The 20,984-nt window shown below is 43.5% G+C and overlaps 2 protein-coding genes across 3 annotated transcripts in view; one reads left to right on the top strand and one right to left on the bottom strand.

Moving 5' to 3' along the window:
* The first annotated feature begins 1,561 nt into the window (after positions 1 to 1,561).
* On the top strand, positions 1,562 to 6,946 carry LOC311190903 (small acidic protein). The gene is made up of 5 exons (XM_084262967.1): positions 1,562 to 1,660; positions 1,944 to 2,024; positions 3,394 to 3,454; positions 5,154 to 5,263; positions 6,493 to 6,946. Exons 1-5 carry the CDS (start codon positions 1,601 to 1,603, stop codon positions 6,700 to 6,702), a joined length of 522 nt encoding a protein of 173 aa, XP_084119093.1. The 5' UTR covers positions 1,562 to 1,600; the 3' UTR covers positions 6,703 to 6,946.
* A 9,475-nt stretch (positions 6,947 to 16,421) lies between these two features.
* The window catches only part of PLEKHA7 (pleckstrin homology domain containing A7), a gene marked incomplete at both ends in the record, with an annotated part of 148,262 nt that continues 143,699 nt past the window's right edge, over positions 16,422 to 20,984 (bottom strand). The window contains one exon of one of the 2 annotated variants that reach the window (XM_084263713.1): positions 16,422 to 16,444. In XM_084263713.1, the coding sequence (XP_084119839.1) occupies positions 16,422 to 16,444 (23 nt within the window). Of the gene's footprint in view, positions 16,445 to 18,104; positions 18,203 to 20,984 lie in introns of those variants that run through there. The other variant, XM_084263712.1, reaches the window with a different exon arrangement.

Here is a 20,984-nt window from a genome sequence, read left to right as displayed (position 1 = left end):
ACAAAACAAAATACCCCCCCCCCCCCAAAACCCCAAACAACTCAAACCCAGTGACTAGAAGAAAGCCAAACCACTAAAAGACAAGCAGATGCGAAGAAATGCATCTTAGATCGCTGCAAGTTAAAAAAAAAAAAAAGTTCATATTCAAGCCAGCTCTTGAGAACCGAAGTTTTGGGGCAAATTCTGACTACCTACACTGTGCATGTGAAGCACACGCAAGACTGAGAGAACTAGCAGTTTACAGGGATTGCTGGAAAGTCCACATCTGTAATGACTGCCTGCCAGCCTGATTTGAGCTACACTATGAACTGGCACACACAGCCTGCACACCTTAACCTCCTGGCTGGACTGCTACAACTTCATCACGGGGATAAATGTCATTACTGTGTCACTGAGGAATTATAACAGAAGGGACTTTCTTAACGTTAATGTGAGAAGACTTAGAGATGTCCAATACACCTAAGCAAACAGTCCAGAACATTAGCATTCAATGGCAACCCATCGAAATCACGGTCACGCCAAAGCAGACGTACACTAGTGGGTAGAAAGCGAATTGCTGCTTTGTTCACAGCGCGCACAGGGAAGAGACGGGACTGCAGGAAGGACAGCCACGGCAGAAGGCCAGAGCAACTGAAGTGCACACGTTTGGAGCTCCCAACATCGCAGTCCGCCCAGGTCACGAACTGCCGTTCTCCACACGCTGCCGGTCGGGTCGGCGGGAGGGGAGCCCCGGCGTTACTCAGCTGCGGCAATGAGAAGGATTTCGGGTGCGGCTGGAGCTGACGGGATGCGGCCGGTAGCCGCAGTGAACCGAGAAGGGAGGCTGGTGAGGGGGAGAGGCGCCCCGGCTCCGCCCCGGCTCTCCAGCGCCGGGGGATGAGGAAAGTGGCGGGAACCTAGCGGCGTCCTCGCGGCTGAGGCCGCTACCTGCGGCGCAAGGGAGAACGGGGCGCGGGCGCTACCGCCGCCTTCAGGCGACCATCACCCAACCCGAGGCGCCGGCAGCAGCACACCCAGGCGGGGAGCGTCACGGCCTCGGCGCCGGCGGACTGCGCCAGGAGCTCGCCTTCCCTCAGTGGGCATTACCCACCAGCCGCCGCCCGGCCGCGCTCATGCGACAGCAGAAGGGCAGCCCGAGGCCGGGAGCCCCTCAATCTCTCATTCCCCCAGCGGCAATTCATGGCTGCCCAGCGGCTGCCCCGCGCCGCACGCCACACTGAAGCGAAATCTCAGTCACCCGCTGCGCGCCTCCAGCGCCACCGATACGCAGCCACGAGCCCCGCCCGCCCAGCAGCCGCGGCCGCACGCGAGGCAGAGCTCCCTGCCGCCTGCTTTCTCCGCGCGGCCCACCCCGCCCCCTCCGGAGGCGGAGCCCGGTGCCGTCCCGCCCCCTTGCCGATCAGCGGGCAGAGACGGCCCCGCCGCCGCGAGGGCTTGTGGGATGGGTAGTCCTCGCCTGCTAAACCGCGCAGTCACGGGCTGGGTGAGAACTATTATTCCCGGCACGCCTCGCGGCTGTCCGGGGCTGTGACCCGCTGCTGGCTGAGGGAGCGGCTCCGGCAGGAAGGCGGTAGAGGGGCCTGGTCACTCAGCCGCAGCGATGAGCTCGGCCAGGGAGTCTCAGGGCCACCACGGCCTCAAGCGAGCGGCCTCCCCCGATGTAAATGGGCGCGGGGCCTAGGGTGGCCGTGCGGCGGGAGGGGGGCAGGAGGAGGCCGGGAGGGAGGCCGTGGCGGGGCACTGGGACGCCGTCCGAAGCTCCGCGGCGGAAGGCAGGGAAGGCCGCGGCCTTCCCGGGCGCCCCACTCCTCGCCCAAATGGCCGGCCAGGGGGCAGCGGCCGGCGGAGGCGTCACGGGGAGGCCGTGGCGGGGGGGGTGAGGGACCACCGGGCCCGCCCCGGCGGAGGGGGAGGGCGGGTGCAGTCAGCGTGTGCTCCCGCAGGGCTCCAGCAGCTGGGAGGCAGCGGACCTCGGCAACGAGGAGCGGAAGCAGAAGTTCCTACGGCTGATGGGCGCTGGGAAGGTGAGGCCGCCCCTTTTCCCTCCCCCCCCCTACTCTGTTGGAACCCCGGGACCCGGGCGGGAGGAATACCCCCCCAATCCGGCGGCTACGCGGGCCTTCCTCTTAGCGAGGCAACGCAGGCTCCACGGAAAGGGCTTGCTGCAGGCCGCCCTGCTCCCTGAGGGAGAAGGCAGCGCTCGAAGGCAGTGTCGCTTTGGGACTGGCCTTTAACAAGGATTTGAGTTTCACAGCCGCAGCTCTTATGTCAGCAGCGGTGTAACGCAAAGCGTTGGCCTGAAGCCGTCAAGTCTGCTCCGCAGCTTCCCTCGCCCTCCCAATACCTTTATGCTTTCAGACCAGCTAACAAAATTTTGTGGGCGCTTCAGGGAGAGTCCCTGTTGCAAACTAACAAGCCTCTGCACCAGGTCTGTAAAAGTCTCTCTCATAAGATTTTTATTTTTTTTCGAAATTTAAAAAAATGGTAGCTGATAGACCAAACTATCAAAGTAGTAAACCCCGGAAATATTTTTAAAGAGAAAAATGCTCTAAAATAGCATTTCTCTTATGTTTAAAAAAATAACACAGCAAAACTTGTAAAATATAATTGTGCTTTTTCCATGTGCAAAATGTTTTAGTGTTGCAATTCTACTTGACTTTTTTTATTTCATTTGTACTAGAATACAATATTTTTGTGAGCTAAAATATTTTATTCTGTCAAAGAGGTGGAAGTTAGCATTCCCTCGGCAGTAGGACTACAGGAAGCAAGTAAAACATCCCACTACCACTAATCTTAATGTCTATGCGTATATTTAATGCAGCTTTTAGTGTAGTGCCAGTTCTTGCCAGTAGGGATACGTTTGCTAATGAGCAACTACTAAGCTAATAAATTAATGAGCACTGTGAAGGTCTTACCTGGTACTGTGACCAGTTCAGAAATGGGATCGTGGTAAGATGCACTGACTGGACTATTGTATAGTGTCAGAGAAAGAGGCCCAGAGTGTAAATGGTGAGAACAAAATTCACACTTGTCCAGCATCATATAGCATAGTTTTCCTATCCGATGGTTACCGTGCCTCCTTGTTTAGCTGACATACTAGCATGGCTTCTCTTCGTCTTTGGAGTGGCAAGAAACTGAATGAACTAGAACCAGCTTTGGCGTGTGGGAAGAGCAAAGAGCATCTATTTGTGGGGGGTTCTTTTCCAGAAAATTCAACAGAACAAAGATGAAACAAGGTCATTGTTAGGCAGCAGTTGTTCGCTAGTGCAAGTTGCAGTTTTACAGTTGGTTGTCAAGGTTTGACAGCAAACCTTTTCCATTCAAGATTTCCAGAATGTTGGCGGAGCTGTCAGTGCACCCTAAAGCTCCAAAACAAACTGCCTTTTCTTTTAGAAAGAACATACTGGCCGCCTTGTTATCGGAGACCACAGATCAACCTCTCACTTCAGGACAGGTCAGTTTATCCAACAGCTGATACAAAGTTGGATGTCGAACACTTACTTAGGAATATCCCAGTACTTTGAGCTTTGTAGATGTTGCAGGGAGTGATTGGAGATTTTGTGACTGAATTTGAAGACAGATCAGGCTGCGGAGTCGTAGAAGTTCCTAATTTCTCTTACTTGATTACTGACAAACAGTTTCTCTGACTGCACTTACTTGCCTTATGAAGTTAAAGTTCAGCAAAGTACTTGATGGTCAGTTAAATTTGCATACAAATGCCCAGTCAGGGCCTATAGGTCCTTGGTTGTGTTTTGCTATCAAAATAAGAAAGTAAAGATTTATTGCTGTTGGTACCTGGCAGTATTATACCTCGCTGCCAGGTATGGACATCCAAACCTCCAAATTGTTGTGTGTAGAAAGGAATGGTTGATTTCTGCCTCCCCCACCCCCCCGCTGCAGTTGCCTGTTGAACAGGAAGATCTCTGCCTTAAAGCAGTGAGGTAGAAGCAGAAAAGATCTGCAAGGTCATGTTGGCAAATCTGCAGTAATTTGGTGTCATGTAATGTACGACCATGGAAACTTCTTATCAGGCTTGCTTAGGTAGTAAGTCAAAGTACATCAAAACCAAGCTGGGCTTGGCTGTTGGAGAGAAGCTTTGGTAACGCTGTCTAGAAGAGCAGCTGTCAGAAAACTTCTTTCCCCCATAGGCTCCACTAGTAATTTTTCAGTTGATGAAAAATTATCTATGGACCAAAACATCAAAAGAAGCCTAAGGATTGGCTCCATATTCTGCTGCTAGCTTGCAGAGTGACTGAGAATCACTTCCTTAAAGCTGAATTTCCTAGAAAGGAGGTGAGAAATCCTTCCCAAGGAGTCATAAACAATCAGTACTGCTTTGTTATTAGCACAAAGATATACTTTTTTCACAGAATATCAGAGGAACTTTTATAAAAACTTACAGCTCTGACTTCCAGATAAGAAAATTGTTTATGTTAATTTGCAATGCAAGCTTTTAGTTTTCCAGAGATACAACTAGAGTGTTGTAGGCCTGTTGGGGGAGAATTAGAGATTGTTACCTTTTATAAGAAGAGGGGAGAGTAAAATATTTTAGACCATATTTTCCCCCAGTAAAAATGATTCTATTTTCCTTCAAGCAAGTAAGTAAAGGCCATGTTGAAGTAGCTCATGAAAATTAGCTCTTCTGCTAATTCTTAAAGATGGTAAAAGGTAGAGCTGCAGTCAGTTGCTCCTGATAATTCAGGATGTGTGAAATAGCTTCAGATACAACTCTATAAACAAGAGCAGTAGTATTGTCCCAGCTTCTGCTGCTTTATGTTAATCATGCTTTAATCATAGGAATCACGTCATGTAGTGAAGGTCAGAAACTTTCTCCTTGCTGTGAGACGTTGCAGCATTAGCAGGAAGCACAGAGAACTCATTGCACCTACCCTGTGTAGTAGAACATGCACCCCTTACAGTACAACTCTCTGAATGCACCGGTCTTAAGAACTTACCAGCCCATCTTTGTATCAGAGCAGTTTTGCTTGCACGCTTGGTGTGGTTGCTTTGTATGCAGTAACTCTCAGTCTGGTAGCTTCAGATGGCTACATTTAAACTTCTCACATATACACTGATAAACTTTGTGACTTTGTGTAATGTGATGTCTTTGTTAATTTGAATGAACCATAACCAAAGTACACTGGACAATGCAGGGGAAGAAGACAAGAAAATGAATGAAGAGTTGGAGTCTCAGTACCAACAAAGCATGGACAGCACGATGTCCGGAAGAAACCGGCGCCATTGTGGACTTGGTTTCAGTGAGGTAGTGAGTTGTTTGTTTCTATAATGCTTTGGCTTTCGCTTCACTAAGACAGGGTGACACAGGGTTTAAAAATCCAACCACCAGGAGTAGTGGCAAACGTCTGCAGTTTGGGTTAAAGGGCAGACACACTGCAGGCACTTGACCCCTGTTTGTGTACGCTCTGGTGGCCTTCTAGATGCTTGGAAGTGAATGATGCTTCTCATCATTCTGCAGAGCAATATGACATACTTAATGCTCCATAGTAGTCAAGACTGATTAGGACAGAGTGTGACAAATACATTAAACCAGGGTGTTGCCAAGGAATGCGTAAGAGGGCAGGATAACCAGCTGCATTGTTGCTGAGAGGTAATTAATCTTAGCGTCTTGTCACGGCGAGGCACGTACCTCTCTGTGGGCCTGAAAAGTCAGTGGCTGCAGAGGGCTCAGGCAGGGACGTTTGCTGTACTGAGGTCTCCAGAGAGCCGACACCTGACTGGTGGGCTACTCACAAGGAACTGTTCCATTGGAACGTGCAGGAAAAGAAGTGTGGCAAAACCCAGGAGAGTTAGGTTGTTTGGAACATGTCTCCGTCTGCCAATTGAAAGGTGTGATAATTAATTTTTTGCTAACTTTTAGCAGCAATTACTGCATAAAAGCACAGCTAATGTTTCCAGAGTGAGGAAAACCACCTGTGCAGCACTGGGAATTCTTGTTACAGCTTTGCTCTTCAGGGCCATGAGCAAAGTGCCATTTTGGGATTGTTGTTGTTAGCAGCATCGTTGGATTACTTCAGCATTCTTCATGCTGTGCCGGGCTGAACTTGTTTGCAAAGATCAGCCATGAATGTGAATTCTTGATGCTCTAGCTGTTAGTTTCATTATGTTTCACTCCACCAAAAATACTCAGGTGTCATGATGTACTCTGTACACCAAAGCAAGAAATTATTAAAGCAACGTGACCTGAAACTTGTCAGACTTATTTAACGGTGCCTTTAGGGTTTCTGCTGTAGCTAAATAAGAATGTGGCTGATGAAACCATGAATGTCATGGCTGGTACTGTTAACCATGTCAGTGGAGTTCATTTTTGTCTAATAATTTTTATATTAAAGACCTGTGTTTAGCACCATTGCCCTCTTTAGTACTGAGATGAAAGCAGCCATTAAGTGAAACATTCTTACTGGGAAATACTAAAAGCTGCAATGGAGTTACCAGGAAATCACAGCTTGTCTGTCTTATAATCTGAACTTCTAGTTTCAGGAAAGTGAAGAACAAGATGATGTGGGTGGACACTCCTCTGAAGAGAGTTCAGAGGACTCCGAAAGCGGCTCTGACTCAGAGCAGGAGGAGTCTGCCGAGGAGCTACAAGCTGCTGAAAAACATGATGAAGCTGAGGTTCCAGAAAACAAAAAAGAGTCAAAAAGCAACTATAAAATGATGTTTGTTAAAGCCAGTGGTTCATAACTGCAGATGTAACAGCTTTGTATTTGAAGTACAGTAAGCCTTATTGTTACAGTGCAAAGTGGAGGACTGCTACAGCACAAATCTTTGTATTATGATTTTAAAAAGACCCCGTTAGATGACAAAAAGTAGTATTTGCTTTCCGTTGCCATGGATAACATTTTATGGGCGCAGTGGTATTTCTGTTTTTTGTAAAGTGTATAAAATTCTGGATGGAGAAATAAAATCTTTTTGTTCTTGCCCAATCTCTACAATGTTATCTAAACCATCCTTCCCCATATTCCATGCCAGATAAGGAAACTTCGTGTTAGTGATTTCTTTAGTTAGTACCCCAGTCTTGAATTTTTAACTATTAAGATTACATGTGAATTACTGGATGTTGCATTAGTTGTAAAATACCAGTATCAGCACTATTCTGTGATGTACTAGAGCTTTAAACAACAATTTTGTCTATAGATACTAGTGTTGACAGGGCTAAGAGGAGAAATCACTCACTTCTGTGACAGTATTAATCACTGTATCCAGCTGAAGTCCTACCGCAGTTGCATGAGAGAAGGTATTTTAGAAATGTGTAATCCAGCAGAAGGCTCTAAATGCTGCTTTAGCTTTATAATGAGGGGGATAAGCTGTAGTTCTTTATACCTTTCAGGAGGAAAGAGTGATTTTTTTAATTATTGGCTCCTGGTTATAGCACTGAGCTGTTATGAAAAATAACTGCTCCCAAAGAAACCAGTTTACTTTCAAAGAGAAAATATACTTTGATAATGGAAAAGGTATATGAACCATATAGCTTTTTTAAAATATAGAGTACAGAGTTAAGTACACCAGCCCCGCTTCCTTTTTCTCCCTGTCCATCACATGGAGGTCTGAGTCAGTTACCACAAAAAAGTTGAACCTCTCAAGTGAAGTTGAGATGGCTGGAGTCAGGAGTTCCATTAACTCTTTCCAGCAAGAATTAAGCATGTCCATGTCACTGCAAATTTATTGGTTTTAAGTAATAAATATCAGAACTTTTTAGCCTGTGTTTCCTCTTAGTACATCAGACAGTACGTCTCTCCTTGCAGGGAGAGCAGAACATCTGACCTGTTCCTCTAGTACAGCCTCAAGAAACACTCCAGATGCTTGTGGAGAATCTTCTGTTTCTGTGTGCAATTTCTGGCGTGCAGAAGGCGTTTGCAAGCCGGCTGGCTTACATGAAAGCAGTGGTGTGTACAACCAGTGTATGGGTCTACTGAATGTAAACATTGCAGCATCAGTTATCCGGGGAGGACTTGGAACACCTGACGTTATGGAAAAATAAAAGTAATATGATTGTAAATAAAAACCTGAGTGTAGGTTTTGATTAATTTTGTTTACTATAGTTGCATTTAATACAGCATTTTTCAAAGCCATTCAGCTCTAAGAGCAGCATTACAGCAGCCACCACCGAGCAGTGGTTTGTAGGCGATTTGCATGGATTTTTGTGTTTTCCCACACACTGTGCTGCTAATAAACAGACAAAAATCAAAGTTTCTTGCACAGGGTGAAGAAAACCTCACCATGGTTTAGGAAAACTGCTCTATGTCTAGGGAGAGAGAGAGACACCCAGGAAAAGCAGATCCAGCTGGCCAGCTCTGCTTGGGGCTCTGCCAAGGAACAGGCTGGCACAGTGAGCACCGTCGTAGGCCTCTACCACTCAGCTCTGCCCTGAGCTGATGACAGCCTCCTGCCTTGAGTTGGCTGTCAGTTCCAAATACAACTGAATAGACTACACAAGGATAAAAAATAACCCAAAATCACTCTAGTCTAGTAACACCTCTGACCAGAAAAAGAAGTAAAAATCAAGCCAGCTTCCATTCCCCAAGTATGACACACAATACTGTGAACATCCAATGAAGGTTGGTGCAGCTCATCCAGGATGCTGACCTAATGGGAAGAGTTCTACACGTCTGTTTCTGTGTAACATTTATCAACAGGGTATTCAGAACTCACAGATTCCTCTGTGAAGCAGCCTAAGAAGCTCCTGCGTTTGCTGCGAGAAAGGCTGGGTCAGTTCAGTGTAGATTGTGCAGTAAATGTTTCAATTCAGGACTCTCCTGTTGGGTGTAACAGCAGCAGTAGTGGCATGGATAGCAGCAGAGTGGTTTTGGCTCTCATACTTAACTGGAGATGGAGAACACGTGAAAAATAAAGGTTGGTGATTCTGGTCAGATCTTTGCTTTTTCAGACGGGTGTGGAAGGAGCTCCCAGAGATCTGAATCGCAGGAGGGCAGCTGCGTTTGTCTTTTCAAACAAGATTGACAAGATTGAAATTCCTCAACTCAAAGAAAGACCAGCCTGTTTTCATCTCACCAGAAAGGCAGAAGTCATCCCACACTCCTGCGTGTCTTGGGGAACCAATGAAAGTTAGATATTCATGGAACAACCAGATCCTGAACAGGTCAAGGCACTGGTGCGCCTGTTCCATTTGCCCTGGAATAGGGTATCCCTCAAGACAACTTCCATTACAGCCCTACTGCCTACAAGGTCCTGCAGTCCCAAAAGAGGATGCTTCTATTCTAAGCCAGGTGAAAAGGCATTAGTTTCTTTCTCAGCATTGTACAGGAATTATTCGAGGCCAAGGAAACCAGATCTGCAAGTTGCCCTGTAGCTTTATGCAACTGCTTTACAGTTTACTCTCCCTTTCTTCCTGAAGAAGGGGCTGACAACTTGATTCCTGAAAGCACAATTTATAGGCCAGCTTCAAAGCTATAGGTCCTTCTAAGGCTCTGGTTGGGGAATTCACATCAAAGATGATGTGCACATGTTGTTCTGATGCCAGAGAGGACGGTTGGTAGAACTCTCTGTGGATTTGCTACAGTCCCCAGAACAGGGATTAAATTATGCACTGAAGCTGCCTCTGTAAACTGCAGGAGACAAAGAGAATAAGTGGCAGTGCAATATCTCATAATCAAAGCCTGGCACAGTTACTTGCATCAGTCTCTTGGAAGCTGTCAGGGGAGGGACATGTGTCAAGGTACCCTCAGCAAAGGGACAAAGCAGAAGTTGGTTTTGTTCGCTTTTAAGACTGCCACTTCAGCCACACTTTTCCTGAGGAAAATACCTGAGTAGAACACAGGTGTACGGCCTCACGAGGGGGAGATAAAAGTTTCCATAGTTTTTGCACAGCATTAGAGGAAGAAAATACTTAGTGCTTTAATCTCATTGATTTGATGCAGAATGAGATCACACTGAGTTTGTGCTACTATCTACCCAAATCCAGTACCATTTATGGTGTCCAAAGCTCGGGAAGATCTAGTCAAGGGGAAAAGAAGAATTAAAAGTAACGGATGTCAGAAGAGAGGTTTGTATCATCAGTCAAGCAGTATAGAGGCTCACATAAAAACAGCTTCCTTGCTTTGAACTTTTTCACAACTGCCTCGCTTGACCTGCAAGGAAATTCTCTCAAACCATTGCTGTAAGTCAGTGTTCCTGACACAAGTATATCAAGCGACAGAAAAGAATGCAGAAAGGTTTGATAATCTGAACTGGCTCCTTTTCGCCCCCATATTTATTGCTAAAGCTCTAAAACAAAAGCAGGTGAAGCTTTTGATCCCTAACTGGTTGGGGCCAAGTCCCCTCCTTCCCATTACAGCCGCTAAAGTCTAGTAACTGCAATTGGTTTGCAAGGATGCAGGAACAGAGCATCTCTTTCCAAAGCTTTTTTTTTTTTTTTTTAATTTTACTTTGTGTCAAAAAGACTTAACATAAGAAATTGATATAGAGAGCAAATGTACTCAGTAGTCAACCGACAGAGCCACTACCCAGATCCTGAATAAGATCTGTGCATAAAATCATTTGCCAAGTCACTTTTAAGCTGGAATCAGTGAAGACAACTGAAGAGCCCTCAGGCACAGCAAAGGCTTTGAGGGGGCCAGGGGACACAGATATGCTCCCAAGATGTTGATCTTTCTTCCCTCTGAGCGTCTCATCCAGGATAGGACTCGGAAAAGGTGCAGAGCAGCCAGTTCGAGCACTTCTCTCAGCAGCAGTCCCTCTGATTTTGCATCTTAGCACCAAATGAAAGGAGAATGGGATCAACAGGCACGCGTATGTATGCATTCACCCCCTGGCGCATATGCAGAGACACACTACAACTGTGTTGGGCAGAAGACAAAATCTGTTCCATACTGGGAGAAGAAAATGCTTAAAGGCACAAACCAGAAGCAGCAGAGCAGACACAGAACCATATAGGACAAACTCAGCAATCAGAAAAGCCAACAATACAGTATCACGAGAGACAAACAGAATTAGCCATGACCCCTCTGTTGTCAACTTCCCCCCAGCCCCCCCCAGTAGTACAACTCACTGTAACTGTCGCCAGCTCTTTCATTCCATTCGTGTTACCATCTTGCATAAGCCATCAGCCAGGCTTTCAAAACACCTCCCGTGTCTCAGGAGACAAAAACTGGAAAGCAATGTTGAGGCTCTTCTGTCCCAGCTTCAGAGGCAAAGCAAGGCAGCCCCAAACCCCTGATGACACAACAAAAACTACAGCAGGCCACATGACACTCCATCTTGTAGTGGCACATCACAGCCCCTGAGAGAGAAGCGCTTATTCAGGACAGGCTCTGTGCCAGGCAGGACCAACCTGTGCCACCCCCGGCTCTGGGGTAAGCTGTTTCTAGGAGGAAAAGGAGAGTTTCTCTCACACTACCCATTCTTAACTGCAGTTTGGCATCGAAGAACAGAGTGCACCAGCTGCCTATAGGAAAGACAATCGTCCTGTGACGAAAAGAGTATTTTAAAGCCATCAAGGATTCCTTCACCCACTGCCACCATTAACACTCTACTCCTGTTTATCCCGTTCACAAGGTGTTTTTTGGTACTATGACCCTGGATGTAACATTCTCAGTTGCCAGCTATTCCACCTTCTTACCTCCTCCATTACAATTTAGGCAGAGTCCCTTTGTTAAAGCATTTTGCCTCTGAGCCACATATTCTACCTGCTTACTTCAAACCACTCTCACCTTCAGGCTCTTTCTTAGTCTTGTGTGCAGATACATCTCTACCATTATTTCCTAAACCTCACTACTTACCTTTGTTCTTAATCTCTTACTTTAGCGCTTTCCTACACTCCTGGTAAAAGGCTTCTTCTAGTGGTCAACAAGAAACCATCATTATCTTTCAAGTTTACATCTTATAAGTCTACTTCATCAATAACTGGTTGAGGCCTTTTCTGCTCCTTACACGTCCCCACCAGTGAAGAGGCTGTGGGTGCCCAAGGAGTTGGAAGAGAACACAGCCAGAACAGCTGACCCCAACTGACCAAAGAGATATTCTATACTATATGTCATACTCAGCATGTAAAGCTGGGGGAAGAAGAAAGAATGCACATGTGACTTTTGCTTTACCCACTAAACTGTTTTTTATCTCACCACATGAGTTTTCTACTCTTTCTCCCCCATCCCCTTGGCAGGGGGATTGAGCAAGGGGCTGCATGGGGCTCAACTGCTGTCTGGGGTTAGACCATGACAGAGGCTGCTTTGCACTCTTTGTAAGGTAACCATGAGCCCTGATGAGTAAGTAACGAGTACACAAGTGTTCACATACGCAATAGTCTCTGGGCTTATTTACCTTCATAATTAGCACTCAAAGTTACTCTGCTGTCTCCCAGTAATTTCATGGTAGGTTTTATAACTCTACCTTCCTCTTAGGTTTACCAGTAGTTTAACATTAAAAGAAGGGCTGTTGCACAGAACACCTCAACAGACTTGTATTAGAAATGCTCTTTAAAATTACAAAGCTTTGAACTACAGAAATATCTCAGGAAGTTTCCACGGAAAGTTCATCCCGGTTGGTTCCATTCAGCTACCTTTTCAATGCACCTTTTCAAATAATGGAAAAACATGTAAAGGGGTCAGGCCTGATCGATACAGATGTTCAAACAGAATTTCAAGCACTGTGATGTGTGTATTTTTGTGCTCTTTCTTTGTACTGCTCCACTCTGAAGAAAGGTTGCTTTTGCTAGCAGAGCAGAAGTCTCAGCCTTCTGAATACAGCCAAATAACCAATGGCAATGTTTACTAGGTGTGGAAAACAGAGTGATTTTTCATGTTCTTCTCGTGCTTGGCTTTGTTCTTTTTAGAACTACGTGATACAGAGGCACACACGTGGCACACGCCGGCGCTTTAAAATACCCAAACAGACATAAATCAGAGGGGTAACATCAGATCACGTCTTCTGTATCTTCCAAGTTTTGACACTCAGTAAAGCTGGTCTTTCCTTCATGTCGCACCCACAAGCTAATTGCAGAGACACATGGGAAATACGTGGGCCTACAGAGGGGAACAGCCGCTGATATAAAGCACATACACATGTATTTGAGGACCAGGAAATCCGAGGAGTGAATGGCACAGGAGGAAAAATAACAGTGTAACCAGTAAAAGAACATGCGGGGAGCACTCTGCTTCTCAGAACACCAATGCCTTCTTCTGAGGCTACAGGGCACCTGAGACCACCTCACCTGACCTTTAACAACTGTGCTGAAACAGCAGCACGCACATTCAGCAGTCTCCTTCAGTAGCTTTTCGTTCCACACATCAGCAGCTTTCCAGGATGGAATCCCTTTATACAGCTGCTCCCTGAGAAACCTCCTATCTAGGATCTTCCCAACCATTCCAAAACAGAACACATGGCTCAAACCGCTGCTACTTGCCCAGTCTGTTGAAACAAACAGCTTCACGTAGACATAACAAAGTGTTTTCCAGCAGCCCAGCGATACCTACAAGCAATAAAAACAAGGCTGGGGGTGGTGGTGGTGGTTACACAGTTGAAGTGTAACCTGCCTCTGCTGCTTCATAGGCAGAGGGAAGAAAAGAAAACAACCCAACAAGCCACTTTCTGGCCAAAGTTGTACCAATCTGTAAGAGACCTTTTTTTTTTCCTAGTCTCAGTATTAGAGAGTAGTAGGTAACACCTGCAAACAGCATTTTGGTTAAAGAAACAGAACAGAAAAAGGAAACCAACCCAAACCAAATACACTGTGAAAATGAAAATTAGCTCTAATTATTTAAATACTATACCCAGCCCTGCAAAAAGGATGGCAAGCAGAGAACAGCACTTCATATATTCAATAACAATTTTGGAAGAAAAAAATATCTGGCTAATTTTTTCCTAGATTGGCTATGGACACAGACCAAACCCTTTAGAAAGACTTCTTCTGTTAAAAACATTACTGGTGTAACCATTTAGAGCAAAACCCTTTTCTTTCACATAAGCTTGGAAGAGCAGATTTTGTGTGTGTGACAAAAGGAAGGAAAATTCCCATCTCCTGCAGTGCTGAAGTGCCTGAGCCCCTTTCCCAGGAATTGGGAGTCAATGGGCATCACTGCCCAGGAGCCCATGGCCATGCTCTTCAGCCACCAATTAAGGCCACATTCTCTTCCCTCCTGCATCACAAAGCTTCTGGAGAAAGAATGCAGCTTCATTGAACCATGAAACATGGTCAAAGACTCCTTTGTGTGCCTGAGAAGCAGGACAAGCATGTCATAAGCTGCTCAGCTCTGAATTTCTGCTGTACACATCTGAAGGTCAAGTACTCACATTCCCAAATACTTACTCTCAAGTTTGCAGAGTCAGCACTAAATACTTCTTAACTGCTTCCTTACATTTTTGTCCTAGAGATTACGTTTCACAAGAATTAAACATTTCCACTGGTCGCCAAACTGATGTCATTTGACATGCATGATGCTGACATCTGCTTACGCCAGTGGCCAGCCAGCCCTTGCTAGGGGCAACACCCTACCCGCACACAGCGCAGCTGGTACCATGCCCTGTCTCCAGGTTTTGGTTGGTTGGTTGATGTTGAAGTTACTTTTGATACTTTACTCCACCAGAAACTACACGGCTAAGAAGGGCTGAGACAAAGAGATGCATCGATGACAGAGGAAGGACAGCAGCGTAAGTCAATGTGTTATGGGGACAACCTTGAAAAAACAGTCAAGAATAAAGGTTTAATCAAGTGCAAAGAAACATCAGAAAAGAGAGAAAGAAAAGAGAGAGGAAAAAAACTGAGAAAAAAGTAAAAAAGAAACTTTGGTGTAGGGGGAACTCGATACCAATCCCAGTAAAATAAGCATCATACTGAGAAACTTCAGTAGGATTTGAACCCAAGAGTAACAGCACAAACGACTCTGGGTTTCCAACCATGTGGATGCTGGTAAGAGCAGACAAGACAGAGGCAGTAGGAGGCAGTTAGGTTAATATTTTAATCTGTACATAGACCATTTTCCAAACTGTTACATTTTATTTAAATTAACGTTTTCTTGCAAAATATTCATTTATGCTTTCAAAACTCTTTATAAAGGCAAAAATAAATCATTATTTTGGCAAAAGGTTTTGAAGTTGATACTGGCAGTATTGAGGTAAAATAGATTGCATTAGCGAAATACATACTTCTAAGAATGTCTGAGTATAGTGTTAATATAATATGATCCATCTTAAAGTCTGAAACTTGAAGGTCAATAAATTTCAAGAGTTTTACAGCTATTACATGAATACAGCAAAAGCAGAAGTTAGTGGTTTCACCAAATACTGCAGAAGTATTTCTTATCCAGAGCTGAACCCAACTAATAATTACAGAGCACTGGGAAATGTTTGCATGTCTTGCATTCAATGCGTACACAGGTTTTTTCAAGTAAAGCAGTTGCAGCAATTAATTTAATCTTAGTTTCTCCTTATGTTACTACCTCACCCTTTGCCCTATATGTAAGTAAAACACTGAATTTCAAAGTTTGGCAAAGTTGAGCACCAGGTGAACATAGGTACGAAATCAGCAGGTGCCACATTACATTAGTTTCGCTGTTTCCAGGATAAATACTAGTCATAACATAATGTTTATTTGAAAAAACATTGAAAGAAAAATACGTATTTACTAGTAAAATTACACATACTATTATATTTTTTATTGCTTACCTCACATTTTTATTAAAGGTTTTTTTCTTTCACATCTCAACTTTCAAAAAAATATAACTCATTAGCTGTGTGTTACTGAGGGGCAGCACCACTGGCAAGAGCAACCTAGCATACTGTGTTATTGATACCAGCAAGTTAATCGTATGGGATCAAGAAAGGAAACGGGAGGTCAAACTGGCTTTCATTATGGCTTTCGTGGGAAACTCAACTATAGAGTTGTCAGGGATATTTAGAAATTCAAGCTAAAAGTTCCTCACCATGTATTATTTAATGGGCAAAAGGGTGGGTGATTAACGCCAACAAAAAATTCAACCCAAAACACCCTTCTGGCAAGCCCCTCACTTGATTTAGCTCTACCCATACCCTAATGGATGTGCTTCTAGGTTTGTTTAAATTTACTTTTTTTAATGAAACTTTACATTGTGCATCTGAGCCTGAGGGGGAAGTAACAGCATCTTTTAAAATCTAAGCAAAGTAGTTTCTCTTAGAATGAATTCAGCCCTTGATTTAAAATAAATCTAAAATACCTTGTTCTAAAAATACATTGTCAGTATTTTACAGTTTATTAAAAGTGCCATTTATTCATATAAAAAGTCTGAACTAAACTGAAGTGACAATAAAATGATTTGCAGTTCTCTTCATTTTCACAGAAAATCCCCCTGTCATTCTCTGAACGTATTTCCAGAAGGACACGTCATCAGCCGACGAGTCTCTTCACGGAGAGCTGGAATGAACCTCCTCCTCCTTCCACGCGGCGTCGCTAGGTGGGATTTGCTTTGAGCCTCACGTCAGTGCTCACTTACTGCTTTGGCTAGCACGAAGTAAAACAAAACACGGTTAGACACGGACCTGAGCACCCCGCTGCCACGCAGTAAGCGCTTCCAGGAAACAGCAGTTCTACTACAGCTTTCTGCAGCTCGATGGAAAGAACAATCCATACAGATACAACAAGCGAACACGTGTGTCATGACACCACTGATGCTCTAACTCCATTGTCCCCTGCATGGTGTTGGCTGCTGCTATTATTTTCTTGATGCATTTCCTGAATAAATTATAGTTTGTAATATGTACGCATGTCTATATCACTATACATACACATGAATGCATGTTCGTATAGACACGTGACACACATGTTTTTAAGTCAGTCTGGTGTCACAGAACGGTTGGGGTAGGAAGGGACCTCTGAAGGTCTCCTGGTCCAAGGCCCACATCTAATCCTCCAGGACAGAACGATTATTTTTCTGGGTTCTTTGAGGCCACACAAGTGTACCCAACTCACAGGCAAAGATTGCAGGTGATAATCAACCCACATCATCCCTGGATATAGTGATAGAGTCAAGTGTTATTGTGACAGCAAAGATGGTAGGATCCGGTTCTCAGAAAAATAAAGTGAACCAGGAAAGCAAACAGCTATTTCCATCAAGCCCTGTGGAGGCTCCTAATGTTTATACACCTCTCCATGTAACTGTGTCATTCTTCACAAGCCTTGTTGAAGGCAGGTCACTGCCTGTTTGGGCCTTCCTGGTGCTATGTGCTCCTCCCCCCTGCCAAAATTTGACTTAGATCAGTAACCATGAAAACAAAGGTATCTAAAAATTAGCGCTGTGTGAGGTATTGATTCTACCAACCCTCTTCACTACTTCCTCCATGTTTTATCTTTTACATCAGGCAATAAAATTAGGCCAAAGGAAATCAAAAAAGTGAAAATAATTTCAAAGGAAACTATGGAAGCATGGGGTACACCCAGCAGTTAAGTATCATAATATTTACAGGTTTTCCTATTTCAAATAGAGAAAACTCTGAAAATATTATGGGGAAGGGAACATTTCCTTATAAGGATAATAAAATTATCATAGTTTTAATACTTGAAATAGCAAAATAACCTGATGAGAGACAAAAATCACACCCTTATTATACAAGTCAATGAAAAACACACCAAAGGCAGGAAAAAGTCAAACATGATATTGCAGAATTAGTTACAAAGGGCCAAATTTTCAGCTCACCTCAATTAAGACTCCGGTGTTAGACCATGTATAAGATACCAGCCCATGAACAAACCCCCTGCTTACACAGCTTTGCACTTTGGATTCTCTCGTGCAGCAACTGCACAAGCCACACGCAGGCCAACAGCGCCTGTGCACCCCTATGGTAGCCACAGGAGAACACAACACTGGCCACCGGAGTACACACTGCTGCTGAAAATCTGGCCCCCATGCCACCAAGAGCACAGATGCCTCTTTCCTTCACCACAGTGAGATTATGGAAGTCCCTTATCTGTAGAGCGAGAGCAGTTATTATTAGCTCATTAGAAGCAGTATTTACAAGAATAAAAGGTTTCTGAAACTTAGATGCATGCGTTCATCTGGTTCTAATTTAGGTTTAGTAAAATTGTTAAAATCCAGCAAGCCACAGCAAAGGTACAATGGCAAATCTGACATGCTGAGAGCAGTTAGTTCTTACTTTTAGGGTGTTTAAACAAATGTGTAGTGAAATCCATTGCCTAAGGGGGAGTGAGGTGGCTGTGGTACAGAAGGTGAGGGTGCTTTAGATGGATAGGTCAACTGCTGAGCTAGAAGGGATCACACACAGGAATTAGGCTGCACAATCAAACATTCATAGTATAAATGGAGCGACCTTAATTTTCTACCACATGAATAGGAAACCTGATTAGCAATGCAATGAGGTGTTACACGATTTCAGTTACACAGAACACAATTTAAACAGCAGCATTTTTTCCTGCTTTTTTTTTTTTCCTACTAGTGAAGTCATGCAAATAAATAGTCCTGGTTTGATGGCAATATGGACAATCCATTTTAGGATGAAATTTCAGTGGAACATATTAAGGCACACAACACTGATACAGCCGTATCCAGCCCTGCTCTTAAAACCGCAGTTCTGGAATAGCGCCTATTTTTTACAATTTGATTTAAGATTTCACTGAGCTTTCAACATTCATTTTGTTACATGCCAATGAGCAGAAACAAAAATAATACACAGAAAAATCACCCCTGAAAAATTACATATGCCTATAACAATTTGCTTAGCACAGTGATACAGCATCATACAATTGAAACACATTTTCAGATCTCAGTTTGAAACTTCAGGATAAAGAATACAATGATTAAAACTACGCTTGTTAGAAGATAATAAAAACCAAAGAGACAGAATCTCAGTCTTAAATTCTGCTTTTGCATTTGGGAAGGCCAAAGGTAGACCTATTTCCAAAACACAGGATTTAGGAAGTGACTTCTGGATATTCCTACATTTGATTTTACTCTCTCAGATTCCTGGCATGAATTCAATTTAGAAGGCTGATTTCTTACTAGGAACAGAGGAAATCAAAATGCTACTTTAGAAGGATTAGATAAATGTAGATCTTAATTAAAAGAGATTTATATTATCATAGCATCTTAATGTAACTTCACTTCTTCCCCCCAACAAGGGCGGGGCGGGGGCGGGGGAAGGAAAAGTTAAGCTTTACTCTTTCTTACAAGCAAATCTTAGGAAAAATTTCTAAACATTTAGTTTTGGATTTTCAGATGCGTCAAACTGTAAAGTGACAAATGAAAATGTACAATCAGCTGTGCAAACCATCAAATTCTTTTCTTTTAAATCTTTTTAGATCAACAATAAATAGGCCATAAATTAAAATACTGAACTGTATCTAAGGTTTGTATATTTTCTATCAAAACCAAACTACTCTGTCATTTTTTAGAATTCCTTGAAAGCTGTTTCTTTTGACAGCAGTAACTAATAATTAGAATCAAAGCAAGACATGTTACAGGAACTGAGTATATACAAATGTGGCAAGGAAAACTACTTGGACACAAGAGGTTTTGATTCCTGAAAGAATCAAGGACTTGGCTACTGCGTTAGGGTTTAAGTGTCTGGAAGATAAGAGAGCTACCCACTGTGCTTCATAAAGAAAAATAAAAATCATCTCACAACTGACTGCATCTTTTTGGGCAACATTTACACATTCCAGTGTCAATATACATTTTAATTGTATCTTTGGGAAGAACTAAGGAATTAAGAACATTTCTGTGGTTACATATAGCAAAGACCATGTGGTGATTCATGCTTTTGAAATAATTATGGTACAAAATAGGCAGTAATAAAAACACAGCTACTGCATTCAGTTTGCAACCTAAAAAGATCAAATGTATTTCAATACTGTACAGTTACTGGACCTTCACACACACCCAGAAGTAAGTTAACTGGCCACATGAAGACAGTGTAGTATGGCAGGCATTCTGCTCTTGTACTGACACAGAGGAGTAACTTCAAGTATGAACTGTGTTCATCTTTTTTGAGCTTAGCTTTGGTACTAAATTTTCCATGAAAATCCAGAAATCATGGCAAAATGTATACTGGTTCATACCTCCTGATACACAAAGTCCCTCACCACAACTAAAGAGCACAAGTCCCTGTTACAAGGACCTGGCTACTAGAAATGGGACTAGACTGCCTGTAGAGCAGCTTTTTTGACCCATAGATGCCTGAAGGTCCAAAGGTTATTCCTGAAATGCTCCCAAGATTTTACAGTTCTGGGGGGTTTTCTTTTCTTTGTGTTTTTAATAATGTCTAGCCTCCTCAGTAAATCATTTTAACCCATCCAGTCCGTTAAATTACCCATGAAACCTCTCTGAAGTCTCAAGATTTGTATCTTGAAAATATATTCCATCCTCTCAAAATCACATTCCCTTCAGGTGTAGCTGCCACTGCGCCCAATCAACAGTCTGTTACTATAGATGCATGTTACACATCTGGATATTGGAATAATCTGTCTTTAATGGTAAGGTCTTAAGGGCTTCTGTGGCAAGTGCCATAAGCTTAAACTGACAACTTCAGATGAGAAATGTGCTTATTTTTTCTCCATCATAATTGAAGTTTCCATTATTTCCATTCTCCAATGGAACAGTGAGCTGTGGCAGTTATAAATGGCCAGTCAGGCACTTGCTAGAACAGTGACTGTATGTATTACTGCGTGATACAAATCTCTTGAGGTTTCTTACTTATTTCAACTACAAAGCAATCAAGAGTGAAATTATCACCTTTAGTAATGGCTTGCAAAGGATCTAATAATTTCTAGGCATCAAGCAGAATTCATGCATGGCTGTCCTGCTCTGACCTCTGATCTTGGTCACTGGACAGAAACATGCCAATACCCCTTTTACAATGTCTTTTTCACCCCTTAAAAAGACATTTTAAAATGTCTTTTTCAAACTGCAAATGGCTGTGCTCTAATCTCAGTCATTGGATCAGGGAATCTTTCTGTTAAAAAAAATTAAAAATCACTTGGGTCTTGGATTTCTCTCAGATCAATTTACTTTTTAAAAATGAATACAGAA

This window comes from Gallinula chloropus (genome assembly GCF_964237585.1).
Source record: "Gallinula chloropus genome assembly, chromosome: 4".
Taxonomy (NCBI): Eukaryota; Metazoa; Chordata; class Aves; order Gruiformes; family Rallidae; genus Gallinula; species Gallinula chloropus.
The sequence above is the reverse complement of the archived record's forward strand: the minus strand, read 5'-3'. Positions and strand labels throughout refer to the sequence as shown.

What these genes read in the sequence shown, in the direction of transcription:
- LOC311190903 (XM_084262967.1), top strand. Translation starts at nt 1,601, where the DNA reads ATGAGCTCGGCCAGGGAGTCTCAGGGCCACCACGGCCTCAAGCGAGCG. An exon ending in AGCGAGCGGCCTCCCCCGAT is followed by an intron (nt 1,661 to 1,943) that starts GTAAATGGGCGC and finishes GTGCTCCCGCAG; the next exon opens with GGCTCCAGCAGCTGGGAGGC. An exon ending in GTGGACTTGGTTTCAGTGAG is followed by an intron (nt 5,264 to 6,492) that starts GTAGTGAGTTGT and finishes CTGAACTTCTAG; the next exon opens with TTTCAGGAAAGTGAAGAACA.